Raw genomic sequence first — 19,804 nt, forward strand, 5'->3', positions numbered from 1 at the left:
TGTAGGTAATCTCGACTGTCAGGCGAGATCTCAGCGACTTTGGATTGGTTCCCATGCGGATACAGAGATACGATCTAAACTTGAATTTGATTGACTAAGTCGCGTGACTATTGTACACTCTACTCTTTGGATATGGACATCTAATTGTGCTTAAAATATTTACTGAGAAATGTGAAAAATGAGTGGTCGAATACGACCGAGTCGGCTTGAGAACTAATAGCCTCTTTACGAGCTCTTGGCAATAAGGTCTGCCGCTCTCTCGGCAACAGCGTACAAGGTGCTGACAAGGTGACCGCACACCTGGAAAGGCAAGACGGAGGCGTCAACAACGCGGACGTTGGCGGTACCGTAGACCTTGAGGCTGGCGTCAACAACACCGCCCTTCTCGCGGGGCATCATGGCAGCGGTGCCGACGGGGTGGAAGTTGGAACGGTAGTTGCCCTTGATGTAGCTCTCCCAGCCCGCGACATCATCGGCATCGGCAGCGACGACGTCCGCGCCGGGACGGGTCTCAGTTCCGGTGTAAGTGGAGAAGGGTGCAGTGCTGTACAGCTTGCGGATGTACTTTGCAATCTCGACCTGCTCGAGCAGATCCCAGTCCAGCATGAAGTAGTTGGGGTTGATGACGGCGCGGGAGGTGGAGTTGCCACCAATGTGGACGCTGCCGCGGGCAAAGGGGAGGAGTCCCCAGTACTCGCTGCTCCAGGATCCCGAGCCGGCGTTGACGAGGACCTCGGCGATGGGGATTTGGGACTCGAAGATGAGGGACCACTGCAGCTGGAAGAACTCCAGTAGGTCCGAGGCGCGGGTGACGTTGCCGTTGACAGAGGCGACCTTTGCGGCGTAGGCGGGGAGGGCCTCCTTAATCTGGGCCGCGACCTCGTCGGCGTTGTCGAAGACGTGGGCGACGGAGGGGTAGGCGACGGTGGTGAGGGTGCCGTCGATGCTCATGTTCTTCATGTCGAAGGAGAGGCCGTTGTTCATCTGGTCCTGGAGGTTCTCGCCGACGGTAGGGAGGTCGACGACGGTCTTGATGCCGTGCTGCTTCAGGACGTTGGCGCTGCCGACACCGGAGAGCTCGAGTAGCAAGGGGGAAACAAGAGCGCCGGCGGAGAGGATGACCTCCTTGTTGGCCTTGACGACGCTGCTGGAGCCATCGGCGGAGACGATCTGAACACCATCGGCGGTGGGGAGAGCAGCGGTGTTCTTCCAGGTGAGCTTCTGGGCGCTAGTGTTCAGAAGGACCTTGAGGTTGGTGCGGTTCTGGTAGGGGTAATAGTAGGCGCGGGCGGCATCCTCACGGACGGCGTTGGCTTGGTCGACGGTGCGGGGGAAGACGGAAAAGCCAACCATGTTTCCACCGTTGACGTCCTCATTCCAAGGCAGACCAAGATTCTGGAAGGTCGAGTTCAGAACTGCGGGCATGGTTCCGTTAGTCTGGCCGTAGGTCCAGCCGGTCAGGAGGGGTCCGTCTTCGCCGTGAACATCGGCCTCGTACTCGAGACGGCCGGCGACCTGACGGGCGGGCTCCGGGGTCTGGAAGTGCTCGCTCTTGAGGTAGTAGGGGAATAGAGAATCCCAGTTCCAGCCCTCGTTGCCAAGTTGCTCCCATGCGTCGATCTGGGAGGCTTCAGCGCGGGTGTAGGCCAGTCCTTCAAGTTGTTAGCATCTGAGTCCAGTCTTTTTAACCGATGATCGCCACAAACCGTTGATAGTGCTGGTTCCTCCCAAAGCCTTGGCAGCACGCATGGTCTGGACTGAATTGCCGCCGAAAATTTGGTTCGTCGTTTGGAAGGCGAAGTCGATGTCGGTGCCAAAGGCAAGACCGTATCCGTTGGGGTTGGTGACGTTGACGTTGTCGAAAACCGAGCCGCCGGCCTCGATGATCAGGACAGACACGGCAGGGTTTTCTGACAGACGGTTGGCGACAGCCAGACCGCTAGTACCGCCTCCGACGACGATGTAGTCGTAGCCATTGCTGGAAGCGTTGTTACAGCGAACAGCCAAGGCCGCTGCTCCAGAGAGGAGGGTAGATGTAGTGAGGAAGCCCCGCATAGCTGTATGTACAAGGTTGAAGTCTAGAGTGAGTGTAAGTGTGGCAAAAGAATGTTTACTGAGATGGTTATCAAACGAACGCCAAAGCCTCGAAGGCGAACGCCAGCGTTTATATCATTGAACACCGAAGAAGAGAATTCAACAACATCGCAGTCAAAATCCAAGCTCCTGAAATCCCTCAATCACGTCACCCGCGCGGATACAAACAGCTACCATCCCCGTTAAACCGGATTTTGCGATGACCCTCCGAGAGCTGACCGAACAAGCTATGCGCTCCCTACCATTTCGTCAGTGCAATCCATACGGCCCAACTTACTCAAGACTCGGCAGGGTGGAGTACGGCGTAGCCGCAGAAGCCGAGTTACAATTGGGGCTCAGCGGTTCTGAATGCCATTGGCCGGTCGACAACCGCTGAGAGCAATGAGAGCATATCTGATCGGACCGATCCACTGGTAGTTGGCGGCGCGAGATGCTTATCAACCATCAGAAACCCAACGTTCCTGGGATCTGGAACCCGTCGCTGCGGAAATATCTGCGTAGATCGGCGGGACCCCTGCAGGGGGGCTCCTACTCATGGCTCACCAACATAGCCCCGTAAGGCCAATGAGGGCTGAGTAGAGGGGAGAGTGCGCAACAGGGTGGCGGACGTTTGAATCATGCTCTCGCGACTGATTTGACAACTGTCGTCCAAATTTGCGGGCGGAAACCATGGAAAGCTTTGGCAAAATACGTCATGCCCGAGAACGATTGCAACCTCACGCAATGGAGGCCTTTTCATGCTCAAAGTGCTATTCTGGACAGTCGCTTCGATATAGTGCTGTGCACTAAGGTACGGCGACTAAATTTTAAGCTCAGTTGCCAAGTGCATCCGCCAAGTGATGTCCATCAAGAAAGGATCTCGCATATGTGGATCTTAGCAACACTCCTGCAAGTTCTATCTGATGAAATCACGGGTTTACGGAAATACAGATAGAGAAGGTGGGCATAACCCTCAAAAAAACAAGCAACAACGGATCTAAGCTATGGCTTTCTAAGCAATCAAGGGAGTTAAGGGAATACTAAGCCCCATGTGTGTCATGCTTGCATTCTGAGTTGTTGAATGAATAAAGGGCCGAAAACAACTTTTCGAGGTGGGTTTCTCGACTGGGTCTGGATGAGTTGCCGCTTAAGTAAGGGAACAATAAGCATCGGATGCTCCACTGACAACATCCAAAAAGAACGAACCCATGACCAAGGAAACTTCGAGCAGTGAACTTGAGACGAACATGCTTGGTTTATACCGCTGCTATTAAGCTCGGTAGATCTCGGTGGCACAATCATTCACAGCACCCCCCTTTACGAAACAATGCAGAATTTCTAGTAGACATTAATCTGCGGCTATGCCTCTGTTTCCTCCTCATCCGATTTGAGCTCCCCTCGGCTTTTCCCCCTTCCACAACTCAAACGTCAATCCAGGCATTCATGTACATTAGATAGAGAGAAGCACTTGTTAGTGTTCGCGACGTCCCTGAATATCGAAGGCGAAGCTATCTGGGAGGCCGACGGCTGGTTTTACCAAACAAGGCGACACCTTGTGTGTAAATCAGTCAGTTGGGAAAGATACATTACCCTTGACGAAAGACCAATTCTCCGCAGGATTCATGGAACTCCTAAGTGAGTCAAGTTCAACAAGCTAAAGGAGCATGAGGTGGGGTCATCGGGGAGTGGTAGGCCTCTATTACCTTGGCCTACCTTGGGGCTAGACTGGTCCCCAAGCTCACTCATCCGCTGGAAGAGCGCATTTCTCCTTCAGAGTAAGAAACGATAGCAGTTGACAAGGGGCGCACTCAAATACAGATCCAGTTCCGTTATAGGAATGTGTCACAACGCCACACGTGGCGCTGCCCACTTACTGCCGTACGATACCACTTACTACGAGACGACAGCCCGCTTCGTACGGTATTTAGATACGACCCCTTCAGGGTCCCTCGCTTAGGAAACCCAAGCCACTTTCTACTGTATATGTCTTCCACTTGGATCCTCGCTTTGTAATAGAATGCTCATGCCGGAATTCTCAGGGCGACGGGGTGTCAGCGTGGAGATGCTTCTCAGATAGTCTTGCTCCCGTCTGGAGTCTGATAAAAAGATCGCCGTGGGACTGGTGAGGTGAAATGTGGTATCGATGTCAATATTCCAAGCCTGCAAACCACAGCGAATGAGATAATCAAGACAACGAGTTGACAAGTCTTGCTTACATTGGGTGCTATAGGTAGAACTGTCGCCCCCGGTAAATACGAAACTAGATTAAATGAAGCACTCCTCTTGAACGTCAAATAATCGGCCTCCGTCGCTAGAAAGACTCAATCTTTCTCCGGAAAGCCTGCAAGCTCATTCACAATCTCGAAATTACACAGATCCTTTACAGCTTTTGGCCTTAACATCCCTCAAACCTCACCCACGCTTGAGCCCATTCAGACCCAACCACCAACCCAGCAGTCTCTACTTCCTCGGCGCAACCCTCTCCGCCAACTTATCAAACTCCCCCTTCTCCATCACAGTCCCCTGCCCCTTGGACTTGCCCGTCATATGAACAAGATAGCTCCCAACACCGAGTCCAACAGCAGCAATAGCGACCAACGTCGGCCTAGTCCCCAAAATACGTTAACACAGGACCATGGACACACCTCCAACAACAAGAGACTCCCCTCTAGAATCTTGTCACATTAGACGGGGTGTACTCACCAGCTCTGCGCGGCACTGCTCGTAGACGGCACAGGCTCCTGCCCACCGGGTCCACCGAGGTCGCCTTCCTTGGGGTTATGCGTACTCCACCGGACCTGAGCCCCAACCCGGCGCGTCGCGGGTATGGGGGTTGCCGTGGCGGCTCCGAGTCCGGTGACGGATCGCGCGGCCGCGAGGCGGCGAAGGGGGAGGGATCTTGCGGGAATCATTGTGGCGTTATGAGGGCGGGTGTCCGTATAAGCTAGAGACGGTGATCTTGATGAAGCTGAATGCTCCCGGTCTCTTTTGATCTTAGGTTTTCTTCTTATCAGCAAGATGCGTTTGCAGTGAATGATCTCAGTGTTGTGCGTCAAAATGGCTAGACCATGCGATGAAGTTGAAGTTGAAGTTTGGAGTCTGCCACGCAATTGGACGGTGACGACACCAAGACGCTTGAGCGAATCTGGGGAAAGAGCGTAAGGTAAGGGCAGGTGCGTCATAGGTGCATCACCTTCCCCAAGCTGCACCTTCTTGGTAGGTATGCCTCCCTTTCCTTTCCCCATATTTCTGCGATTGGAGAAGTCGGAAAGAACATGCGTGGAAGCTTTCCAGAACAATTCGATGAGCGAGTTGAGCAAATGAAGAGAGATTCCGGCTTGCGGGCCTGTCGTTGGATCTTCGCTCTTTAGGTACCTTGGGTGCCACGATGCGTGAGGGAGACACCGCTGTCCACCGCAGATTTTCCCGATGCGTAAAACTCTACATTGGCCGGCCCCCTTTTGTAGGGGAGCCCAACAGCAACGAGGGAAGGATTTTAGAAAGGAGCAGAAGGACGATTACTATGCTTTTTGCAGTAACACAGGAGATCTTGTGTATTAGCAGTCCAATCGAAGAGCAATAGCCACCAACAGGACTAACACGCCCCTTCATCGCGCGACAGCTCACCAACCAGGCCCTTCACCGAAACCTAAATACATATGCGAATGCGCGAATGCAGCAAAAAGAGTACAGACCCTCTGTTCCGTTCTAGCCAACACAATATCCCATAATAACCTCCTAGTACCCTAGAAGAGCATGACCCATAAAACAAGCCTAGACCATCCAAAAACCAACACAATCCGAAAAGACCCCATCTGGATACCGCACCCTCAAGATCCGACCGAGCTCCCCCTCCGTCCTCCGAACCCACCCATCGTATTCCCGAACAACGGTCCCCTATCGCGCCTCGCACTCGCACGAGATAATTGCACCGAGGCGCCTGCCGTACCTGAATCTCGGAGATGGCAAGGAAACAGATCCCGTTCCAGGAGATAGACAATCATTCCACGATATGAATGCGGTGAGCAGTTTGGACCAAATCTCGTACTTTCTGCCAAGATGCGCCATGGCGCTGGTTTCCGCAGCTGGTATCGCTGGCGTGGGGGTCACCCTCAGCGCCTGAGTCTTGTACCAAAGCCCCCAAGTCGGTCGAGGCCGTACTACTCGCAGCAATACAACAGCCCCTCCTCCGATAGGCCCTTCCCCTGAATGATCATACTCAACAGCGTCGCATCCCGTACCCGTCCTGAGGCTCTCACCAACACCCTCACACACTCAGATGTCAAACGTTTCAATGCATTCGGAACGATACATGTACGGAGGATAGGGTATTATTTTCATCAATCCACCATAGAGGTAAGAACTGAGAGGTGTTGTGTGTAATCGATCCATCTATCGACTTGGTATCAAAGAAAATCAAAAGTTAACGCCCTGTTATGCCCTTTCTTTCATGAATGCAAAAGCCATGGCCCTTTGCCTGGGCTCCATTGATGCCGCAGCCCTTCCCAATGCTATGCTTTCAAAGAGAATAACGCTTCCTCATGTCCCCATAACGCAGATCATCATGTTTCCTTATGATTTCCACCGTGCCATGAGAACCGCCGCCCTCTCCCTCCTTTACGGGTATCATTCCGCCGCCAATACCCATGAACCCCCAGGGAGTGCTGACTGGCGGAACTCTAACGATGAACGCGGCTAATGACTTCCCATGGGATATATATATCCATGTTCATCTCGCCGAGTGCCCGAGATCCATCGATTAAGACTTGGATAGCAGTCTGGAAAGGAATGTCGTCCGGGACGTTCTAGGCCGACGCCGGCATGCTCCAGTACTTTGTCTTTGGGACGACTCTGACCTCAGGCGGATTCCAGATAGCCGGAGACGCAGTGGTGTGTGTAGAAGACTGAGGCGCAGTTGAAGTTGTGGATGTAGACTCAGATGAAGAGCCAGAGGTAGTATCGTCATTGCTGGCAGCAGCTTCGGCAGCGGCAGCAGCACGAGCATTGGCGTCCTGCTCCAAAGATTGGTCAATCTCTCCAAGAACCCACGACTTGATCTCATTGAGCGCCCGGCGCTTCTGCGTCTGCTCGCGGTGCTTTCTGCCCGACTCGCCCAGAGGCAGCGCGTTGAAGGTATGGAAGGTGACAAGGAGCGTGATCGTCTTGAGGTTGGGGAACTGCCGGAGGAGACGGACGCCCTTGTGGCAGTGGTCCTGCACCCAGCAGGGGCGGAGGCCCCATTCCATGGCGAGATGGCGGAGGTTGATGAAGGAGAGAGCGCTGGGCATGATTGACTGAGCCGGTCCTGTGAATGTGTTAGTCTTTGAAGATTTCCCTCTTTGTTTGGAAAGTGAGATAACTGGGTGAAAGGCAAAACTCACCTCTATAGATCAAGAGTGTATCATGGCGATAATTCATGTACACACCCTTGCCTTGTGCCTGGTGTCCTCTGGAGAGATGCAGCATCTCAAACTGCTCATCCCTAAGACCACGCGGGTTCTCAGGATCATAGAGCATCTCGGCGCGAGACTCCTGACAGACCTGGAGGAGTGCTGGGACAGGGCGGTGAAGTCCATAGGCCAAGGTCGTGCTGTTGGATATGCGCTCCACGACAGTGGGCTTGGGTGCCGCGAGACGCCATATCTTTACGCGGATCTCGGGCGGAAGGTCCTTGAAGAGGTGGAATGTGCGTGGCTTCACTTCTTCGGAGAGGTCCAGGTCTGCTAGATCTGTGATGAGGGAAGCCGGCTGTGGTGAGGTATGTGAAATGTCATGCGGGTCACCCGTGCCGTTGTGCTCGACTGTGTCGTCCATTGTGTAGTTGTGCCCGAAGCGCCTACGGGTGTGAATATGTGTGAATGGAAGAGGTGTGAAGAGTAGAAGCGTGAGACTTCTTTTCGTGAGAGAGGAAAAGGTGGTAGAAAGGTGGAAGGATTGGAAAAATCCAGAAAAAGTTGAAGATATAAAAAGTCCGGTCGAGGTGCGGCAACTTTTTCAAGGGGAAGGAGAGGAAAGGGCGGTGGTGGTATCACTTTCCGTTTCCTCAGGCACTTTGGGTTTTTCGAGCCGAATGAGGCAACGGACGAGCGATGCAGGCCGAGCCTCAAGTCGAGGTCGAAGGTGGGATGGAAAACGGAAATGGAAGCTGCGGCAGGGGCGCGGGAAGGTTGCAGGGGGAAGGAACGACGGATATTGGATGCGTAATCTAGAACTACTTGGCACCCCAAGGTTGAGCTCAAAATATGAGGTGAATGTAGACCTGAGGCCTATTCGGAGCTTGGAGGTGTATTCGGATGAGGTGGCCGTGGGAGTAAGGTAGTACCAGACCAAAAGCGGTGACTGCTAGAATAGTTATCTGGGCTGATGATACCATCCGTAGTGGAAGGAGAATTGTTTCGTGTCGTGCAGATAAGGCGAGCTCAGAAATCTTGGTCAGAACAGACTGCCAGATTCAAATCTCAGTATAAGAGAATCGAGAATTCTGGGCGAAGATGAACCGGAACAGGCCCAGCAGTGACTACCTTCTCTGCCTTACACCGGTGACCGCACGCCTCACCTCAAGGGACCTTACGGTAGAGAAGGGGAGAAATTTTCAAGGAAATGGACCGAGAGTAGTGGCGGATAACAAATATCATTTCCTGCATGAATCAACCTTTGGCTACAATCACCACCGAGACTAAGACCCCGAGGCGAATAGGAAACTAAAACAACAAGACGCCGAAGAACAAATGACTGCGGATGAGAAAATTTCTCGGGTTGGTCGCTGGCCGCTCGCTCGCCGCTGACCGCCGTAGTAAAATGGCAGCAACACCGAACACGGAACAAGTCCGCCTGAGCTAATCAGTTCAGCTGTTTTTTTCTCTACTAATTTTTTCAGCGCCAAGTTGGAAAACAATGCAAACAAATGGCCGCCCGGCGGTCAGTGCAACGCCGTTGGAACATCAGGTCCCGTCCTGCCAATGCAGCGTTGTCCCTAACGTTAGCCCCCCCGGGACCCTCCCAAGAACGAACGTATCAACGCCCAATTGGCCCGGGAAATCTCTTCAACCACCATGAATCATGGTGCAATGAGCAAATCACTGAAACTTGAATCTGGAATCTGGCATCTGTCTTTTGCCAGTTAGATTCATCTAATTGATCTCATTGATGATATGTGGTATTAAAAACAAAAAGGAGGACCCATCATGGCATGTTGTGTCAGCTGTTCCTTCAACCAGACGGTAAAAAAGTCATGCCAGAAAATCAAGCGATTGTGCGCCCATTCTCCCCTATAAACGTATTTGTGGACCCTCGTGCAAGTGGCACAATGTCTGACGTCGGAACAGCCTCATTCACCACCCTGGGCCCTGGTTTGATTTCATGCCCTCCCACACATGTCTTTTGCTGTTCCCCAATCGACATGCATTGCCGAATGCAGTGAGACAAGGGAGTACCCGACCGTTCTATCCTGTGGCTGACGCCTGTAATGCAAATCGCTCCCAGATGAATCACAATGTTCTCGAATCGCAAAGGGAAGAAAACAAAAGTCGTGCCACGCCGCGCTGAGCATCGTTAATCAACGCCCCCGTCCGGCCAACCCCCGGGCCCGAACCCGTGTAACCTAAGCGCCTGTTCCCGGATTGCATCGTGGACGATGGGACAACCCCTCGTGCAAAACATCGTACCAGAACCCTCTCCAGTCGCGGGGCCCCCACGCTTGACACAGGCCGCTGCCCGGGTGCTGCACAGCAATAGCATCTTGATAGCCTCCTCTCATCCAACCTTGATCTTGCGGCACCAATCCCGCCCATGCGCAACCTGCCAGTTACAAAGCTGCACCTCCATGACGATGCCGACGAACCCGGCAATGCAGATACCTCCGCTGTCGCTCACACTTGTCGCACTCAAGCTGAATTCCCTGTCCTCGCTTGGGACCTTTTCCATGATCTCCGCAAAGGTGTTGACGTACACCGCGCCTCCCAGCAGTCCCTCCCAAAACACAATCAAAAACACCACGTACACCGACGGGATGAAGTCAAATAGCGCGTGGCACGTCAGGAGCACGAGGTTAGCAATCTGCAACAGCGAAGGTAGATAGAGGCGGTGGATCCTGTAGAACGGCGTCGAGGACCTCGAGATGAAGACGCCCAGCTGGTACAAGAATCCGTACATGGGATAGAACTCGCGGAACTCCTTGAACGGTGATGACGCCAACGGGAAGAGCAGCGTCGGCGCAACGCCCTGGTTGATGGTATACTCGGCAATGTATACCAGCAGCAGCGGCAACATATACGGAAAGAAGAGAGACTTTGCCCTCTTCAAGTTGTGCTGGAAGCTGTGCGCATCAGCGTGCTGCACCGAATACGCCGTCGACGTGGTCGCGGGTCCTGGCGCAAGCAGAGCCGACGACGCCGCGTTCTGCGACAGCTCCTCAACGTCCTCCTCTTCCAAATCCTGCTCCGGAACAACCGTGTACTCTTTCCGTCCCGCCTTGAGCGGCCCCTTTGGCAATATGACGAAGAAGCTCACGAACATGATGGACGGCAAGCAAGCAGAGAACAACAGGCTGTTCCGCACGCTGAAGCCCCACCAGTCTGTGAGCACCACGTATAGACCCGCCCCGACCAGACCCGCCGCACCCGTCCCGCTGCCCCAGCCCGCGAGGCTCATGGGGCCGTAGTAGTGCGTCAGCCCGAGGAAGCTGAGCTCGCCACCGCCGGAACTGAGGCTGGCGATGACGACGCCGACCATCTTCACGGCGACGGATTTCGTGGGCGGTGTGAGGGCGACTAGGAGCATGCCCGAGCAAGACAGGGCGATGAGGACCAGTACGCGGAGGGAGTAGGGCACGCGATGGATGAAGTAGGGAGCGATCAATTTCGTGAAGAAGGAGGGGAGGACGTCGGCTAGGAGGACCACGCCTTTCGGGACGGACGAGCCGACGAGGTCTTGGGCGGCGGAGAGGATGATTACGTAGAGGACATTGTTAATGAGGCCTATCCCACACGTCAGCATAAAAACAGACCTAGCGCAAAGAGGTTAAGAAAGCGCACCGAGTAGCCAAAAGGCCACGATCACCTGAGTATCAGCATTTCGGAAGAGGGCAGATAAGCGGGCGCGGTAAACTGCCCAAGACGACGACGGTGATCCAGGCATGGGAAGAAGGCCGGAAGACGAAGGCGATCGGCCGGTCATAGTTCCTTCGCACAGCGCTGTTATTGAATCCAGAAAGAAGCCGGCATCGAAAGATGAGAGAGGCGGCCAAATCGTCTTATCGCGAGCGGTCGTTCTTTGGAAAGGTTTAGGTTTTGGGGCATTGGCATCCGATGGTTTCGATTGTCGGACGTCGGTCACAAGATAACCGCTGTCTCAGTGCCTCAGCGCAGCACTCGACCGGGGTACGTCGCCCACGTGCCGTGCAGCCAACCACGTTCTCGGGATAAGGTAGCCGAAGGGAATGAGACCCACATAAGCTACTGGACTGGGAATCCCCGTCTCAGACACGCGACTCGGGCACTGCGCTGTGACGTCGTCGCGTTAAGCACCTTGGGTAATTCCACAGCTCACCTGAGAGAAACAGCACCTGAAGCATTTCGGTCACGATCTCATGGGTACGTGTGCAAGACGAGGTAATATAACGACGTGTTTATTTTTTCTTTCGATTATTCTAGCCTCTATTCCGAGACGTAAATCGGGTATCTCCTATATCATCCATCATAAGCACAACATCGGCTCTGCGCATTTACTCACTACCACATGTAAGCACTCAAATGCGATCTTCATCACCCCGACTATACGGTATAGTGTTGTACTTCTTTCCCAAGACTTCTCGTAGAAAGAAACCCACACATTTCATCACAAAGCTGGCCCTTCCCAGGCATCCCTATTCAACTTCATCAGATAGGACTGCTTGTGAGAGAACGCAACCTCGCGTTCTTTGGCAAAGCCTGCGTATTGAAGATGCTGCAGGAATCTGTGACTCGAGAGTTAGCCCGCTATTTTCGTCCTCGATTTTCCTGACATTTCTTACCTCGCGTTGTCTATCCGTGGCTCCAAACAAACATGCATCGTGCGGTAGTCGTCAGTAAGGCACCAGTGCACCAAGCTGGTCAGCCACGCCGGCACACGTCCCCGCGCCCACTCCTCGCCGACAAAGACGTGGATGCCACGGTCATAATCCCCAGCATCGTTCCCCAGCTTCTGGCCCAGGATATCTTCCTTGACCCAGTAAATCTCGAAATAGCCAAACGGCACCCCGTCCCACATGCCAATCACCGGGAACGAGTGCTTGGAGCTAAGCGCATTACTCAGAAAGTCTGGCGAGTAGTCCCCCCAGAACTTCTGTACTCGCGGGTTTGCCAGCCACGACTGCAGCAGCTCTGTGTCGGATAGGCTGGCGAGGTGGCCATTCTCGACAGGCTTGGGGCCCAAGGGTCCAAGGTATGGGACGGGCTCTGGTGTAAGTGACGCTACCCTAAATGACAGATATTGCCCAACGCTCGGCACATAGCGCGAGTAAAAGACTTCACCCATCCGGCCTGGTTTCCTGCGGATGGGATGGCGCACACCGTTGGTGACCGTATACATCAAAGGCGCCGGTGGGTAGTACGTTGGCAGATGGGAACTGGAATAGAACGGTCCAATGGGGAAATTCAAGGTCGTGACCATGGTCATCGGCGGAGGCCCTCCGGGAAGGTCGACATCGAAACGGCCCCCCGTGGATTGGTGTGGGGAGTGTATGGGCGTATGATGCCTTGAGTGAATCGACTCGGTTCGAGCAGGTGAAGTCGGCCTGCTCCCGTTTGGCGATTCGGGGTTCGTTGTTGATGCGGCACTAGTACGCTGCAAGGTGAACAAGAAGAGCCGGCCCGGGATCTGCCAAAACATGCGCCGCGAGACAAACATCTGCGACCATTCCTCGCCGTTATCCTTGAGGTTCGTGCCAACCGCAGAGTCCAGCGATGCAATGAGTCCCATGCGCTCAAGCTTTGGTATGAGGTTCCGGCCACGCAATACCCCGTCACGCTTGATGTTGATGCGCCACTCGCCCTTCGGCCGCGCTTCTTCTGGCGTTAGCCTCGATGCATCGGTCGTGAGGTAAGGTGACGGTTGTGGTTGATGGAAGTACCAGTAGAGCGTCACCCAGAGCATCATGGCGATCTGGCGTGTCGGGCTCGCGGCGGGCTTAAACTCGGTGCTCGAAGGTTGTGACATCGACGAGATGAAGAGGTTATCGCCCTGTAGCGTAGGTTGTTTGAAGCTGTGTATGTGTCGCCGACGGGCGCGGTCTTCCTCGCCCTGCTCTCCGTCGACACCATCCACCTCGAGTTGCGCATCCTCGGTATTGAGCACGATCGTCCAGCCGATGGGGAAAGGGTTATTGTGTGTGTTGAGCTCGTGGGACTTGAAAAAGAGGCCTGCAAAGACTGGCGTGACCGTAAACTTCTGTCCGTCTGGGAGGTGGATGATTTGGGGGGCCATGGCCGCGGGGTGGAGCTGCACCGCTTCTATCCGTACGGATAGACCTTGGTAGCCCGAGCTCTAGCTTCTGGTGGAGGGGGACGAGACGGAGGGCGAGCACGCAAGGCAAGGTAGGGTACCTAGGGACCCGGCGAGGTAGGACAGACTGACAAGAGAGGAAGGCGTCTTTGTTGTCCAATCGGGGGTTGGGTCGTGGCCGTTTGGGATACGCCTGGAAGAGGAGAATGGCGGGGTCGATCAGCTTCTCAGAGTGATATCGAGCGGTCGTTCTTTTGTACTCGATCGTCGGACGAGGCCTTGATGTCCCCCGGTTGATGCAGAGGTATCGTCAGATCTGGGGATGGATTCTAGTGCCCCTTCTCGAAGGTCAACGCAGCCATTCAGTGAAAGGCCATATGGAAGGTTGCGAGATTCTGACAAACAGACACCTGTTGGTTGGGTGGTGGTGTGATGATGCGTTAACCAAGTGGGGTGAAGCTCTCCCGTTGGCGTCGGCGGCGGGGATGGTGGTGTTGGGCGGTTTGGTGTCTGGGCGCCTAGGGGTCAGAGCTCCCCTCCCTTTCAAGGCCTTCCTCGCTCCCTTGGCCTTGCACGCCTTGTGGAATTGGCATGTGGTGGGCCGTAGCGGTTGAAAGTGGAGCATCTCGGTGAAGCCGATCCGTCCCGTCTCGGCAGGCCTTACCGGAACACACCGAATCTGGTGTTCGGTCACCCGATGGAGCTCGATAGCATGAGAAACTCTTTCCCCCGGCAACTGGTGATCTGTCCCCGCGATTTGACTCTGGAGAAATACCACCTCACCACATGACAAGTCTCCCGATATTGGATAGATCTTGTCGGAGGGCATGCCATCTCCAACGTCTTGTGTCTTTTATGAAATAGTTAGCGATCATCAGAAGTTCCACAGTGTTATCGTAAAACGATGACAGGACTACACGAGGGTCCTCCGAAACGTGTTTGTTTTAATCATGCTAGAATATGGCTATTATGTTCATACAGGGGTATCGCACTTGGAGTAGGTTTCTAAGAACTTGCTATGATGCTGACTTATTTTCGCTCCCATCGTCAGACTTTTCCTTCTTCTTGTCTTCTTTCCGTTTATGCTCTGCTCGCTCTTCTTCGGCGTCGTCTTCGTCTTCGTCGCTCCGACGTCTACCCTTCTTCTCTTTGTCTAGAACCTCCATGACTTCCTCGCCGCCAAGATCCTTCGTTTCGTCCCAGTCGACATCGTACTCGGTCGCCACAAACCGGACCTCGCGGCGCAACGAGTTGGCTTCGTGGACGAGCGCCTCCCAAGCCGAGGGATCGAAGCCTCGCTCCTGATACAGTGCCTGCTGTCGCTTTGAGACGGTAATGTTCAAGGCCGCTTTGTAGCTGAGGTCTTTGCTGATGTATAGGAACCACAGGTAACCGCCCATGATGGTCGTTAAACCAGCCAGGTACGTTACTGGCTCGACGAGATCCCAGCCGGCATCGGTGTGGAAGGTGACATAATACACGACTCCCCACCACCCGGCGAGGAGGCCAAACCCTCCCTGTGCCATGCGATGTGCTCCACGGTGCGCAAGGGTGTCGCATTCTTGCTTGAGTTTCGCCAACTCCTCCACGCGGCGAGACATTCTCCGCAATCGAACGCGCATGTAGTATGTGCGGTCATTGAAGCTCGGCACGGCTACCCGCAACTCTTCTTTGTAACCCTCGATGCCAATTGCAAACTCTCGGCCGCGAGCAGCGTCCCGGATGAAGTCGCCAACCTCGGTACTGCTACTCCATCTGACCCAGTTCGTCTCATCGCGGTCCTTCTTTGGGCCCTTGTGGCCTAGACCCGAGTAAGAGGCGACGTTGCCCTCCTTCTTCTGCGATGCGCTCTTGTCCTGTTTCTCATCCTTGTGGTCTCCCTCTGCTCGGAAGTATATCTTTGGAATTCGCTCTCGACGACCATCGTCGATGGGCGGGATTTCAGCCTGGAGTAGTCTTTCGAGGTAGGACAACGGCTGCTGAGGGTGAACAAGCAGGGCAAGCGGGGCGATTGAATCCCTGTCATCGTCCTTGTTATCTTTGGAAGACTGTATGTTCCGCGCTTGTTCGGCGTGGAAGGGCAACGGTAGGATGAGCTTCAAGAGCCTCGTTGGTGTCGTTAGTAGTCGTCCTGGCTAATAGTGAGTAATCATGCGCTGCACGTGTGTTCGGGCGCAGGGGACATCAGAGCTGGCATACCTCGAGTCTTATCGCCGTTTGTGGGATCTTTGCACAACTCTCGCTGCTCAGTCTCGTCTCCGGCGCGGTGCCATGGCCTTTCCTCTTGCTTTCTCAAAGCAATCTGCTCGTCACGCTCCAGCTTCTCCCTTTCTTCCTCCTTGGTCATGTCATCTTGGTTAGTCTTCTTAGCCTTGGCGTCGTCGATGTCGCCTTGCCGTCTCGTGGAGAGCCCAAACGCGCGTTTGTTCACCGGGATCTGTCTTGTGACAATGCCGGGCCCGGCTGGGCGGAAAGCTTGACGCAGCGGACCATGCTTAGGTCCGAAGCTGGCAGGGAGTTGCAGGCATACGCGACGGAACGCGTAGCTCATTTTCGACGTCTGTTTCTGGATTGTGGTGTTTTACGTGCTCGACTATGGGAAAAGAAGCATTTCTATCAAGGAATCTAGGGAACAAGAACAATAAACAGCACTGACAACATAAGAAAGAGCTCTCTACCGGGCCAAGTATCGCACCTTCCGCCAGTTCTTAGCTGGAACCCGACAATGCTGCCATGACGTCAATGGGTGATGACAGTCACGTGGAGCGTGTGGCTGAGCTTCCGGAGCTACAGCTCCAGCTCTCCAGCCAAATTTCTTGGCAGACTGCTCCAGCTAAGCTCCATGACAGCTCCACCCTGGTCTCGCCCTCGAATCTCGCAGGAGCATCATCATCGCACCCCAATTTCCGTGGGAACTAGCTTATTCACTCCAATCACTATGATCTTGTGCCACGCCGACAATACCTAAACCTGGTTTCCGGACATGAGGTCTTGGCAATTTACTGAAGGTCATACAGGCCTTACATCATCAAGGAATGACACTTCACGGGATCATGCGCTTAACGGCTTGGGGGTGGTTTCAATTCATTCACGTTGGCTGCATCCAGACATCTACTCAAACCGTTTCAGCTAATGTACCGCCATTTCACGCCCTCCCATCCCTCTCTCCTCCGAACTCGGACTCCATAACCCTCGCCATCATCGACGGGTTTAACGGCGGCTCCAGTCATCGAACATCCCGCTGCTTCGGGAACCTTGGTCGTCGGTTCCATGTTCCCGTCCAATGGCACAACATCGAATCCAAGCAACAGAGACGCCACGAAGCCGAGATTCTCTGCAAACGCAAAGTTGCGTCCAGGGCACAGATGTCTCCCGCCGCCAAAGGGTATGAAGGCCGCCCGCTTCAGCTTCTCCGTCTCGGCATGTTCCTTCCCAGTCTTGACGATGAATCTATCTGGATCAAACGACTCCTGGTCCTTTCCCCAAGCTTTCTCTAAGCTGTGGCTGACTTGGGATGACATCTGCACGTTGCACCCCTTCTTGAGGAGATACGATTTCCCACTACCATCCGATATCGTCGTATCCTCCAGCACGCGTCGGTTGCCCATTCCCTTACTTGAGACGCGAATCGCCTCGCGGTAGCAGCGCACAAGCAAGGGACAACGGTCGTCAAGGGTGCCAATGTCAAGCGTGACCTCTCCGTTACCACCATGTTGCGCCACCGGCAAGAGTTCATCCCTCAGACGTGCCACCAGCTCGGGACGGCTAAAGACGTGCACCATAAACCAGAACAACGTCGGAATAGTGTTGGAGGTGGCCACGTGCAGCAGCGCAACCTCGAATATTCCCACTTCCTTGCCCGGGATGCCGTGTTTTCGCAAAACGTTGGCGCGGTTCCTGACGATCTGCGATGCATCCTTGTGCGAATCCCCATCGCTTCCGTAGTACTCGCCCAACGCCGCTTGAAGCCGTGCTCTCGCTTTGAAACATCTGCGTGCCGTGATGGACGGCGCGATGCCCAGCATCAGCACCGGTAGGTCCGATTCGAAAATCCTGTACTTGTATGAGGCCACTTGATCGTTACACAAAGTGTACGAGATACAACTCACCAGGTATCCTTCATCAAGCTTGCATCCTTTCTCAGCGGATTTCCGGGCCCGTACAGGGCCTCGGTAGTCGCCATAGACATCAGGTTCCGCACCCACATCCAGAAATTAGTCGCTTCGTAAGCTTCGTTCCCTCTGCAAAGATCGTCCAACGCATCAGATACGTATGCGAGAGCGGAGGCGTTCATGCGATGCAGGTTATCTGCCGCCATGCCCACGTGGATACCCTCAAAGAACTCAGGCAACAAGGTACCGTTTTCAATGATCTTGAGCGTCTCGTTGTTGAAGCCCAATTCCCTCTGCGCAAACTCAACTGCGAATGGCTCGAATGAAAGATTACGGTTTCGGTACACGGCTTGGATTAGGATCGGGTCCCAGATGCCGTACATCTTGCCATTCAGGATAGGGAGCGTCGCGATGCCCATGTTCCGGCCTCTGCCTCAGTGTCAGCATCATGTCGCCTGTCTACAACTTTTTCCGGGTGTAGTTGGACCTACTCCAAGACCTTGAAGTACCGGCTCTGGTGCTGGATCATGCCAATCAAGTGTCCAATGACTGGGATCCGAGACTTCATCGCTGGCGGCTCGCGGCTGTCCAGCTCGGGCGACGAGAACTTGTGGACAAAGATCGCAAAGACGAGGAGAATCACTACCGTAGCGTATGAGGAAGTCGACTTTTGCACATCTTCGACTAAGAAGGCGAGGAAGCTCCCTGCTTTGGCTGTACCGTTGCCCGCCATGTTTCCAAGCCCTTGGCCGACTTGACTTGCCATCTTTGTTGGCCGTGGTTGTTGAGTGATGCTACTTTGTGAACACCAGCTTGGTTGTGAATTCACCGGCTACCAGAACTGCAGACCAGCCAGGGTGACTGGGAGGAGAAGCGTCTTAATGGTAGTCTGCTAGAGGGATATCGTCTTTACATATCATCCCAGACAAGCCAGCCCTCAACGTGGCGCACTACCCAGACCTGGGAAAAGATCCAGAAACTAATACCAATTTGGATCCAAGGAACGACATGTTGATCCACCATCCTCTGCGGGCGCGCCTGTCAGAATTTAGCGTGAATCCTCCTCTAGGGCTATCTTTTTCGCGCCCAAAAAGATGTGGACGAGGGGCTTCGTTTGGAGACCGGTTCATCTAGGCCAACTGATGTTCCTTGTGGACTTGAATCATTAGCTCTCCAATCAGGTGGTTGATGATACGTTTGACCGTAAGGGGGGCTTTTCCCAGCTGTTGCCTGATATGCCGCTAGGGTCTGATATCTGGAATGCCGCAACGGGGCGCCGGCTCTTCGGGTGGAGACTTGCCGATGCACCCTCCGGGACTACTACCTTCAGGGTCCGTAGCTTGATTGAATGTGCTCTCCTTGTCTCTTCTGGTTGTTGCGCGAAATTCCATCAAATTGATGATGCTCATTGGCAAGCAAATGAGCTCTGGCGCTGTTTCGCATTGAAATACTTCAGCAATCTTCTTTCCTACAAGTACAAACACGTCAAGACGGTTAACAGGACACTAATCGACTTGATTCCATTTCCCACATCCCGCTGCGACGGTCAGATGAACTTGTGCCTGATCCCATCTCCAATCAGGTTGAGACGAGTGTCACACGTAGCTCCCGGCCAGAGAGAAGATGAGAAGACGTTGGGTTTTGCAAGCTTGGCAACCGCTTTGAGGGGTCTCGAGTGAGATTTCCGATATGGCCAATCGCTGCGATTTGGAGATGGAGAAGGATTCTAATGATTTGGGCGAGGTTAGGAAATGACTTGGCAAGCCACGCATGTAAGATGCAAGGCACAGCGCTGATGTCAGCAGCCCATCCCGATAAAGAGGCCTGACCATTGGTACGTCCGAGGTCAGCCAAAGTAGAGAGCCAAAGCTTCGAGGGTTACGAGTGATTTTACTTTGTCTTGTTCAAGGTCGAAGATTCAAGTTTTTGAGCAGAGAATTGGAGTCCAAAAATAGATATCAAAGACAGCTTTCTATCAGCGAAAGTATTTGAGGAACAGAACACGGGGGTTTTGATGCTCTGGATGAATGAAACCTGGAAATGCCTTTCAGGATTATTTTGTTAAACAGCGGAAGATGATGATACAGGAAGACTGAACCTAGTGCCTCATTGGCTGCTTCAGTCACTCAAAAAGACCAGGG

At 53.9% G+C, this 19,804-nt stretch overlaps 7 protein-coding genes across 7 annotated transcripts; all 7 read right to left on the minus strand.

Annotated features, from left to right (window-relative positions):
- Positions 1-146: 146 nt before the first annotated feature.
- HER10_EVM0009426 (GMC oxidoreductase) lies at positions 147-2,169 on the minus strand. Its single transcript, XM_035478913.1, has 2 exons — positions 1,707-2,169; positions 147-1,652 (listed from the first exon to the last, which is right to left on the minus strand). Exons 1-2 carry the CDS (start codon positions 2,053-2,055, stop codon positions 226-228), a joined length of 1,776 nt encoding a protein of 591 aa, XP_035334264.1. The 5' UTR covers positions 2,056-2,169; the 3' UTR covers positions 147-225.
- Positions 2,170-4,292: 2,123 nt separating this feature from the next.
- HER10_EVM0001620 (uncharacterized protein) lies at positions 4,293-5,659 on the minus strand. The gene is made up of 2 exons (XM_035471364.1): positions 4,777-5,659; positions 4,293-4,678 (listed from the first exon to the last, which is right to left on the minus strand). The coding sequence occupies exons 1-2, from the start codon at positions 5,316-5,318 to the stop codon at positions 4,534-4,536; spliced, it is 687 nt and encodes a 228-aa protein (XP_035333737.1). The 5' UTR covers positions 5,319-5,659; the 3' UTR covers positions 4,293-4,533.
- A 1,219-nt stretch (positions 5,660-6,878) lies between these two features.
- Positions 6,879-7,887, minus strand: HER10_EVM0011862 (uncharacterized protein; the record flags this gene model as incomplete). The annotated part of the gene is made up of 2 exons (XM_035481278.1): positions 6,879-7,378; positions 7,455-7,887. The coding sequence occupies 2 exons, from the start codon at positions 7,885-7,887 to the stop codon at positions 6,879-6,881; spliced, it is 933 nt and encodes a 310-aa protein (XP_035334447.1).
- Positions 7,888-9,130: 1,243 nt separating this feature from the next.
- On the minus strand, positions 9,131-11,247 carry HER10_EVM0002176 (uncharacterized protein; the record flags this gene model as incomplete). Its single annotated transcript, XM_035471901.1, has 3 exons — positions 9,131-9,183; positions 9,882-11,048; positions 11,106-11,247. The coding sequence occupies 3 exons, from the start codon at positions 11,245-11,247 to the stop codon at positions 9,131-9,133; spliced, it is 1,362 nt and encodes a 453-aa protein (XP_035333774.1).
- Positions 11,248-11,907: 660 nt separating this feature from the next.
- On the minus strand, positions 11,908-13,533 carry HER10_EVM0009158 (uncharacterized protein; the record flags this gene model as incomplete). Its single annotated transcript, XM_035478657.1, has 2 exons — positions 11,908-12,025; positions 12,083-13,533. 2 exons carry the CDS (start codon positions 13,531-13,533, stop codon positions 11,908-11,910), a joined length of 1,569 nt encoding a protein of 522 aa, XP_035334244.1.
- Positions 13,534-14,567: 1,034 nt separating this feature from the next.
- Positions 14,568-16,102, minus strand: HER10_EVM0009529 (uncharacterized protein; the record flags this gene model as incomplete). The annotated part of the gene is made up of 2 exons (XM_035479015.1): positions 14,568-15,682; positions 15,751-16,102. 2 exons carry the CDS (start codon positions 16,100-16,102, stop codon positions 14,568-14,570), a joined length of 1,467 nt encoding a protein of 488 aa, XP_035334267.1.
- Positions 16,103-16,676: 574 nt separating this feature from the next.
- Positions 16,677-18,429, minus strand: HER10_EVM0012309 (uncharacterized protein; the record flags this gene model as incomplete). The annotated part of the gene is made up of 3 exons (XM_035481706.1): positions 16,677-17,604; positions 17,661-18,092; positions 18,155-18,429. 3 exons carry the CDS (start codon positions 18,427-18,429, stop codon positions 16,677-16,679), a joined length of 1,635 nt encoding a protein of 544 aa, XP_035334477.1.
- Positions 18,430-19,804: the final 1,375 nt, after the last annotated feature.

Source organism: Colletotrichum scovillei, assembly GCF_011075155.1.
Source record: "Colletotrichum scovillei strain TJNH1 chromosome Unknown Contig00005, whole genome shotgun sequence".
In the NCBI taxonomy this organism is placed as follows: Eukaryota; Fungi; Ascomycota; class Sordariomycetes; order Glomerellales; family Glomerellaceae; genus Colletotrichum; species Colletotrichum scovillei.

What these genes read in the sequence shown, in the direction of transcription:
- HER10_EVM0009426 (XM_035478913.1), bottom strand. Translation starts at nt 2,055, where the DNA reads ATGCGGGGCTTCCTCACTACATCTACCCTCCTCTCTGGAGCAGCGGCC. An exon ending in AGGAACCAGCACTATCAACG is followed by an intron (nt 1,653 to 1,706) that starts GTTTGTGGCGAT and finishes AACAACTTGAAG; the next exon opens with GACTGGCCTACACCCGCGCT.
- HER10_EVM0001620 (XM_035471364.1), bottom strand. Translation starts at nt 5,318, where the DNA reads ATGGGGAAAGGAAAGGGAGGCATACCTACCAAGAAGGTGCAGCTTGGG. An exon ending in AGCAGTGCCGCGCAGAGCTG is followed by an intron (nt 4,679 to 4,776) that starts GTGAGTACACCC and finishes TTTGGGGACTAG; the next exon opens with GCCGACGTTGGTCGCTATTG.